This window comes from Cyclopterus lumpus, chromosome 4 (assembly GCF_009769545.1).
Source record: "Cyclopterus lumpus isolate fCycLum1 chromosome 4, fCycLum1.pri, whole genome shotgun sequence".
Classification (NCBI taxonomy): Eukaryota; Metazoa; Chordata; class Actinopteri; order Perciformes; family Cyclopteridae; genus Cyclopterus; species Cyclopterus lumpus.
The window spans coordinates 26,926,372-26,936,371 of NC_046969.1; the positions used below are offsets into that span (position 1 = coordinate 26,926,372).

General features: G+C 45.3%; 1 protein-coding gene across 1 annotated transcript in view; it reads right to left on the minus strand.

The window, feature by feature from the left end:
• LOC117730000 (gamma-aminobutyric acid receptor subunit gamma-3) overlaps positions 1-10,000 on the minus strand; it is a 29,675-nt gene that overhangs the window by 5,718 nt on the left and 13,957 nt on the right. The window contains exons 4-7 of the mRNA XM_034531448.1: positions 6,851-7,071; positions 4,507-4,589; positions 1,899-2,036; positions 514-666 (exon numbers count right to left, since the gene is read on the minus strand). Coding sequence (XP_034387339.1) covers positions 514-666; positions 1,899-2,036; positions 4,507-4,589; positions 6,851-7,071 — 595 coding nt within the window. The remainder of the gene's footprint in view (positions 1-513; positions 667-1,898; positions 2,037-4,506; positions 4,590-6,850; positions 7,072-10,000) is intronic.

The following is a 10,000-nucleotide window of genomic DNA, read 5'->3' on the forward strand; positions in this document are numbered from 1 at the left end:
CTTGTTAACTATCTGTTATTAAGGCTTACACCTGAGTTAAGTTAGCTTGTTAACTATCTGTTATTAATGAGACGGCGTGGTTTACATTCACAAGGAGCTGGTTCTGTTCAAGAGGCACATCACAGCGGGTTTTATGCTTGAGGTATTTGAAAGGGAGACATTTTCTAACTACGTAGATGTGGATGAGCGGAGAACCTGGAGAACCTGGAGAACATGGAGAACATGGAGAACATGGAGAACCTGGAGAACATGGAGAACTTTGATGAGCTTTGTCAAGTCGATTACCTTCAGCAAAGCGTTCCACAGGACTGCACAACAACAAGTAGAGAGCATGCACCAAAGAGAAGAAGCAGATGGAGTGACTCCAGATAACAAATATCCATGCAGTAAAGATAAATAGCATAAACGGAGAACATTCAAAGCATAACACGATTAAAATGTGCCTCCAAAGAAAGACCTGGACACAGTGTCGGCTGAAGTGCTGCAGACATAAACCTGCAGAGACCGGAGTACCTAAAGCCGTTCTCGCCGGCGTGGCGTCCTTTTTGATCCAGAAGGACACCCAGGAGAGGACCACGGTGAGGATGCAGGGGATGTACGTCTGGATGGTGAAGTAGCCCATCCTTCTGCTCAGGTCAAAGAACACGGTCATCAACACGTAGTCCCCTGTGTGTGCAACAACGTTATCCAACTTATTAATACAGAAAGTTTACCAACAAAAACAAGCTCAATAAAGAACTACTTTGGGTCACGGCAGACGTCTTTAAAGGTCCTGGATGTAATATGAGAACAGAACAATAACACTGAGACTAGTATTAGTTAAAGAGTAGCCGTTACCCTTTCAATTCGCCTGTGAATTGCTAATGCTAATCACTAGCACTAATGCTAATCAATAGCATAAACACATCAGCTCATGATCACACATTTTTAAAAGAGTTTAAACTCGTTATTCACCAGAACAGACACTTTATAGCAGTCTTCCTGAGTCAGTCATAACAATCATAATTAGCAATTATATATGATATCATATTATATTATAATTATATAATTATATTTTACAATTATAATATAATTATGTAATTATATATCATAAGCAAATTGAAAGGTAACAGATTCTGTCTGAATGTCTAAGTAACGTAGACCAAACCTTTTATGTTCTGAAACTGTAGCATGAAATCATGGTGGAATTAGCAAGCGAGCTAGCTGACCATCCAGCCACCTTAATGAGTAAGTTGATGAGGCAGCAGGGGAAGTAGCAGAGCAGACAGCTAGCAGCTAGCGACCTGAGACCACACCCACCTGCCACTCAAAAAGGCCACGCCCTCAATTACGTTTTAAACAGGTGAATTATATAAACATTCACCTCCGTTCGCTTTAGAGACCAACACAGTGTTTAGTACCAGTAACATGGAGGTCTATGGGACTGACTCGCTGTTGGAGCCTCGAGTGGACATTTAAGGAACTGCAGTTTCATTTATAATCATTAGCTTAGACGTTACAGAAAATGAGCCACGTTATTAATACTTTTAATTATTCTAGAGGCACTTTTTTAATTTTCGCGGTAGAGACACGTCAGTTCAGTTCCTCTTTAAATTATATCAGTGATCATCTGATATATTAAAAACAACATCAATATATAAAAGAGGACATTTATCTGCAGCTCCCCTGAGGATGTTGTCTTCAGGGTCCTAGTGCTCCGAGACTCACGTGATGCATTTGTTCTGCTCATTGAAAGGGTTTGAAAACCACTTTGGAGATGACATTACATAAGTCACAAAGTTAATACCATTACTGGAAATAGTGCTCAGACGGGCACACTTAAAGTCACCATATGTCATGCTGCAAGAAGTGTTTTCTTTAAAAGTAGAAAGACAAACACACCAACCGAGTGAACCCACCTGCGGTGGTCTTGATGATGTCTGTGGTGTTTCTCAGGCCCATGAAGTCAAACTGGTAGAGACGCCAGGACTTCTGGTCCGTCGCCTCCACAGAGTTCTTCCTCCACTTGTAAATCATCTCGTCTCGCGGGTATCCGTCTGCAATTACACAACACACACACGTGTGTGTGTGAGTGTGTGTGTGGCGCTTACACCCTAATGATGGATGTCCCGTGCAGAACGAAGACCACCAGAGCAACATCAATGAACATAATGAAAGACGAGTCTGGGGCGACATAGGAAAGCAGATTAAATGAAAGCTTTTGGCTCCATGATGTACGGAATCCATCTTGATGTCGGGCGCGACCTTCACGCCACGCGCACGCCGCGCTTTTACGATCCCTCACGCGAGGCTGATGAGGGGTTAAGGAGTCGGTCTCTAACAGACGTGATGTGTTCAACTGAGGGAGATGTTGCCCAATCTACACGTTGTGACACATTTCCCTCGTTTGCTATGAATGATGCGGTTAATCATTCAGAAATGCATCGTAATGAAAGCTTTCTGTTGTAAACTTTATGAGTGGGAAACAGCAGCTTGGCAGGATTCATGATGCATTTATTATTTAACAATATTCACAAGGCTTAATACACTTTGACCTAACAGGAAGACGTAGTACCTTTCAAAATAAAAGTGCTTCAGATGGATACAATTTGAAGTTTGCACTCTTCACGTCACACCAGGACCTCCTCTGGGTTGTCCTCTCCGTCCCCTGGAGGACAGTAATCTAACTCTTTTACACTCCGTGTTGGGTCTCCTCCTCCTGAAGGAAACTCTGGCTTTGAGTTCATTAACTTTCACCAGATTGCTGCCGCTGTGTCCGTCTGCCATTTAGCAAGCAGCATGCGGTCTGCCTACAAGTGTCCCTACAAGTGTCCCTACAAGTGTCCCTACAAGTGTCCCTACAAGTGTCCCTACATGTGTCCCTACAAGTGTCCCTACATGTGTCCCTACAAGTGTCCCTACAAGTGTCCCTACAAGTGTCCCTACATGTGTCCCTACAAGTGTCCCTACAAGTGTCCCTACAAGTGTCCCTACATGTGTCCCTACAAGTGTCCCTACAAGTGTCCTTACAAGTGTCCCTACAAGTGTCCCTACAAGTGTCCCTACAAGTGTCCCTACATGTGACCCTACAAGTGTCCCTACATGTGTCCCTACATGTGTCCCTACAAGTGTCCCTACAAGTGTCCCTACAAGTGTCCCTACATGTGTCCCTACAAGTGTCCCTACAAGTGTCCCTACATGTGACCCTACAAGTGTCCCTACGAGTGTCCCTACATGTGTCCCTACAAGTGTCCCTACATGTGTCCCTACAAGTGTCCCTACAAGTGTCCCTACATGTGACCCTACAAGTGTCCCTACATGTGTCCCTACAAGTGACCCTACAAGTGACCCTACAAGTGTCCCTACATGTGTCCCTACAAGTGTCCCTACATGTGTCCCTACAAGTGTCCCTACAAGTGACCCTACATGTGACCCTACAAGTGACCCTACAAGTGACCCTACAAGTGACCCTACATGTGACCCTACAAGTGACCCTACAAGTGACCCTACAAGTGTCCCTACATGTGTCCCTACAAGTGTCCCTACATGTGTCCCTACATGTGTCCCTACAAGTGACCCTACAAGTGACCCTACAAGTGACCCTACAAGTGACCCTACAAGTGACCCTACAAGTGTCCCTACATGTGACCCTACATGTGACCCTACAAGTGTCCCTACAAGTGTCCCTACAAGTGTCCCTACAAGTGTCCCTACATGTGTCCCTACAAGTGACCCTACAAGTGTCCCTACAAGTGTCCCTACATGTGTCCCTACAAGTGACCCTACATGTGTCCCTACAAGTGTCCCTACATGTGTCCCTACAAGTGACCCTACATGTGTCCCTACATGTGACCCTACATGTGACCCTACAAGTGACCCTACAAGTGTCCCTACAAGTGTCCCTACATGTGTCCCTACAAGTGTCCCTACATGTGTCCCTACAAGTGACCCTACAAGTGTCCCTACAAGTGTCCCTACATGTGTCCCTACAAGTGACCCTACAAGTGACCCTACAAGTGTCCCTACAAGTGTCCCTACATGTGTCCCTACAAGTGACCCTACATGTGTCCCTACAAGTGTCCCTACATGTGTCCCTACAAGTGACCCTACAAGTGACCCTACAAGTGACCCTACATGTGACCCTACATGTGTCCCTACATGTGTCCCTACAAGTGACCCTACAAGTGACCCTACATGTGTCCCTACAAGTGTCCCTACATGTGACCCTACAAGTGACCCTACATGTGTCCCTACAAGTGTCCCTACATGTGACCCTACAAGTGACCCTACATGTGTCCCTACAAGTGTCCCTACATGTGACCCTACAAGTGACCCTACATGTGACCCTACAAGTGACCCTACATGTGTCCCTACAAGTGTCCCTACATGTGTCCCTACAAGTGTCCCTACATGTGACAGCAGCGATGGACACTCATCAGCTCCAACATAATCACCTGGGACAGATGAAATATGGTTCTCTTAAACAAATATGTCAGATGTTCACACTGCATACGACGTTGTACTCACAGCTGGAGAAGACGAGCGGACACGAGTGCTCGTCCATCGGGAAGTTGTGCAGCTGCAGCTGGCATTCTGCGTTTATCGTCAGTCTGAGAAGAAAACCACACAACCGTTGAGTTCTGTAGGAAACCAAATCACGTCCACGCGTGGTTTGGTTTAGACCTTCAAAGTAAAGTCACAACAATAGGACAAGGACACACTACCGTAATTATGATCAAAAACAATCTCTGAGCCTCAAGTGCAGCCGTTTGTAGCACATCAGCGTACGTCACCTCCACAGTCCATCACCGAGCTGCAGAGTCCTGCACAACTTTAAGGGGTTGGAATTATGTTGGAAACCATGAAAACAAGCCATGGCCCTGACCTGCGGTGTCCCTCAGGGTTCAATTCTGGGCCCGCCCCTGTTTACCTCTGCAGCCTCGCACATCTCTCAGAACCACAACCTCGCTGATTATAATGATGCTGACGATACTCAAATACAATCAGCTCGCTCATCAAACAATGTTATGCATTGTGCAAATAAAAAAGTCTCCAAATGTCTCACAACTAAACACAGAAAAACAGAGGTTGTTATATTTGGCAGCGAGGGAGAAGCTCCGATTGTTTCTCACCTGAAGGAAAAACAGATTCAGAACCGTAGTGTTTAAATGGGAGATGGAAGGACCATAACCATAACTACAACCACACATCACATCACCAAGAGGCTTACAGAACAAGCTCCCTTCTCTACAGTCAACAAATGTCAGACAGAAAATATTAAAACCAACAACTTGACCTTTGACCTTTTCTTCAGATTCTTCAAATCAAAAAGTCAGGTTTTAGTTCAGGAGGATAATAAGAGTTACAAATTACACAGAGAGTTGAAAATCGATCAGTCCATTGATACGTTTTTTAACATATAGCACAGATACGGAGCCACGTGGGTGCTCTTATTTATTAATATGATGTCATATTTACTTAAGTTAACATACTCAGGATCTATAGGAAACCCACAAGGCACAGACACAGGAATCTTTCTAAACGCTCTAATAAAGTTATTGTTCTTATAGTGTTGTGCTTGTCCTCATATAGTGATTATGATCTATCAACAAACTTCTTAGAAATCAGCTCAGGTCAGTTATTAATTATAATAACGACTGATAAAGGCCCTTCAGAAAAACCTGTGAATGTAATTATGCAGCCAATGGGTCATTGACCTTCAGTTACAGAACGCAACGTTCACTGACCTCTTCAAACAGGAGGAAATGACCTGAAGCCTTCAATAGAACCTGAATGTGTTCACCGGTAACCAATCAGCGCGTAGAACCGCTGATCAGAACATGAGCTGTGCAGAACATGAGCTATGCAGAACATGAGCTGTGCAGAACATGAGCGCTGCAGAACATGAGCGCTGCAGAACATGAGCTGTGCAGAACATGAGCTGTGCAGAACATGAGCTGTGCAGAACATGAGCGCTGCAGAACATGAGCGCTGCAGAACATGAGCGCTGCAGAACATGAGCACTGCAGAACATGAGCGCTGCAGAACATGAGCGCTGCAGAACATGAGCGCTGCAGAACATGAGCGCTGCAGAACATGAGCACTGCAGAACATGAGCACTGCAGAACATGAGCGCTGCAGAACATGAGCACTGCAGAACATGAGCACTGCAGAACATGAGCTATGCAGAACATGAGCACTGCAGAACATGAGCGCTGCAGAACATGAGCACTGCAGAACATGAGCTATGCAGAACATGAGCACTGCAGAACATGAGCTATGCAGAACATGAGCACTGCAGAACATGAGCACTGCAGAACATGAGCACTGCAGAACATGAGCTATGCAGAACATGAGCTATGCAGAACATGAGCACTGCAGAACATGAGCACTGCAGAACATGGGCTATGCAGAACATGAGCGCTGCAGAACATGAGCGCTGCAGAACATGGGCTATGCAGAACATGAGCGCTGCAGAACATGAGCTATGCAGAACATGAGCTGTGCAGAACATGAGCACTGCAGAACATGAGCTATGCAGAACATGAGCGCTGCAGAACATGAGCTATGCAGAACATGAGCTGTGCAGAACATGAGCACTGCAGAACATGAGCTATGCAGAACATGAGCTGTGCAGAACATGAGCGCTGCAGAACATGAGCTGTGCAGAACATGAGCACTGCAGAACATGAGCTGTGCAGAACATGAGCGCTGCAGAACATGAGCGCTGCAGAACATGAGCTATGCAGAACATGAGCGCTGCAGAACATGAGCTGTGCAGAACATGAGCGCTGCAGAACATGAGCTGTGCAGAACATGAGCGCTGCAGAAGCCCCGTGTTCTCCGGCCTCCCCAGGAACAGAGCGGGTACCTCAGCGTGTACAGGATCTTGCCGTCGTTCCAGATCCGGAGCAGCTGATTGGGCGTGGTGATCCAGTGGGCGTCGGCGTTCTTGGCGTTCCTGAAGATGGTGTCGGGCAGCCAGATGAGGGCCACCATGTTGCTGTTGAGGGTCAACCTCTTCATGGAGCCGTTGTACCGCAGACGGCTGTCCGTCCACGTCTGGGCGAAGATGATGTCGATCTGGTACTCCTGAGACACGAGCAGGAGACACGTCTACGTTGGGGTTCTGTCAATATGTAATATCGTTTATAGGATTTAGATCGATTCAAAAGATTCATATCCCTAACATCTGTACGACGATAAAGTTTCTTTATCATCGATTTCAGATTCATATTCAGAGGAAGAGGAGAGGAAGAGGAGAGGAAGAGGAAGAGGAGAGGAAGAAGAGAGGAAGAGGAAGAGGAGAGGAAGAGGAAGAGGAGAGGAAAGGAGAGGAAGAGGAGAGGAAGAAGAGAGGAAGAGGAAGAGGAGAGGAAAGGAAAGGAGAGGAAGAGGATACGAAGAGGAAGAGGAAGCAATCAATAACACCACCTTTCTGATGATATTGTGATTGTATATGAGATGCATATCCAAAAGAGAAGGAGAAACATCATAAAGGACTTGATATTAATATATATTAATATATATTTATATATATACATATATGTATATATATAAACATGTATATATATATATGTTTATATATATACATATATATACATATATGTATATATATAAACATATATATATATACATATGTTTATATATATATGCATATATATATGTGTATATATATAAACATATATATATATGTATGTATATACATATATATATATACATATATATGTATATATATGTGTATGTATATATATATATGTACACATATATGTATATATATATATACATATATATGTGTATGTATATATATATATGTACACATATATGTACACATATATATATATATATGTGTATATATATATATATATATATATATATATATATATATATATATATATATATATATATATATATATATATGGGGCTGCACGGTGGTGTAGTGGCTAGCACTGTCGCCTCACAGCAAGAGGGCCGCGGGTTCGATTCCCGGTCGGAGCGGTCCTTCTGTGTGGAGTTTGCATGTTCTCCCCGTGGCAGCGTGGGTTCTCTCCGGGCTCTCCGGCTTCCTCCCACAGTCCAAAGACATGCTGCAGGTTAATTGATCTCTAAATGTCCCATAGGTGTGAATGTGAGAGTGAATGGTTGTATGTCCCTACATGTGCCCTCGATGGACTGGCGGCCTGTCCAGGGTGTCCCCTGCCTTCGCCCTATGTCAGCTGGGATAGGCTCCAGCGCCCCCTAATGAGGATAAGCGGTATTGAAAATTGATGGATATATTTATACATATATATGTCTTTTCCAAACCTAATTGATTTGTTTTATTGGATAAAGCTTGTAACATTTTGTAAGATATCGTTCTTTGTACGACGTCATTTGAGGATGTTTTCAATGCAACATAAAAGTAATATTAGAGAGAAAGTTATGACCGGTTTCACTTTTGTGTTTGTTTGGAATCCAGAAGGAATAAATGTCTCCTTCTGGATATAATTCCTCTGTTGTGGAACAGCTACACAAGTCCTGCTCCTCCTTCTGCTGCTCCTCATGCTCCTCCTCCTCCTGCTCCTCCTCATGCTCCTCCTTCTGCTCCTCCTCCTGCTCCTCCTCCTCCTCCTCCTGCTCCTCCTCCTCCTCATGCTCCTCCTCCTTTTCCTCCTGCTCCTGCTCCTCCTCCTCATGCTCCTCCTCCTGCTCCTGCTCCTCCTTCTGCTCCTCCTCATGCTCCTCCTCCTCCTGCTCCTCCTCATGCTCCTCCTTCTGCTCCTCCTCCTGCTCCTCCTCCTCCTCATGCTCCTCCTCCTTTTCCTCCTGCTCCTGCTCCTCCTCCTCCTGCTCCTCCTCCTCCTCCTGCTCCTCCTCATGCTCCTCCTTCTGCTCCTCCTCCTCCTCCTGCTCCTCCTCCTCCTCCTGCTCCTCCTCATGCTCCTCCTTCTGCTCCTCCTCCTGCTCCTGCTCCTCCTCCTCATGCTCCTCCTTCTGCTCCTCCTCATGCTCCTCCTCCTCCTCCTCCTGCTCCTCCTCCTCATGCTCCTCCTCCTCCTCCTGCTCCTGCTCCTCCTCCTCCTGCTCCAGTGTGAATCTGGTATCAAAAGGCATGCAGTCCTGAGACGTGTCGTCACGTCCTCATTAGAAGAAGAAGGTCGTTGTGACGACTCAACTTATTGTTTTATATTCTTCCACTGTGTGAAACACTAAACGTGTCCATATTTTCACTTTATTATTAAATAATTACACACATTCACTGACCACCAGGGGGCGACTCCTCTGGTTGTATAGAAGTCTATGCTTCATGTGTTCAAGCTGCATTCTCTTTACTGACCACCAGGGGGCGACTCCTCTGGTTGTATAGAAGTCTATGCTTCATGTGTTAAAGCTGCATTCTATCTCCTGACCACCAGGGGGCGACTCCTCTGGTTGTATAGAAGTCTATGCTTCATGTGTTAAAGCTGCATTCTCTCTCCTGACCACCAGGGGGTGACTCCTCTGGTTGTATAGAAGTCTATGCTTCATGTGTTAAAGCTGCATTCTCTCTCCTGACCACCAGGGGGCGACTCCTCTGGTTGTATAGAAGTCTATGCTTCATGTGTTAAAGCTGCATTCTCTCTCCTGACCACCAGGGGGCGACTCCTCTGGTTGTATAGAAGTCTATGATTAACAAAAACATTGAAACTAACGGTTGTTGATCTAAAGTTAAGACAGATTCAGGTGCTGTCTGGCTTTTTTCACACCCAAATGTTTGCAGAAACACATTTTGGAGAACAGCCCCCCGAGTGTCCAATCAGGCGCCTTCGTGGCCCGTCAGACGTCCAATGCCTGGAGGCCGCTCCACTGTGGACACGCAATCAGTGCAGCTGTACTAGTTCCTGATATTTCATACTTTATATCTTTATCGAGGATACAGGCCACAGATAAAGTCAGCTCGGTCTCCACTTCCTCAGAAGACGAGCAGATGAAAGTGAACCAACGCTTCTTCAGCTCACATGTGACCTAACAGGGAAGATATATAACCCTAACCACAACAGCA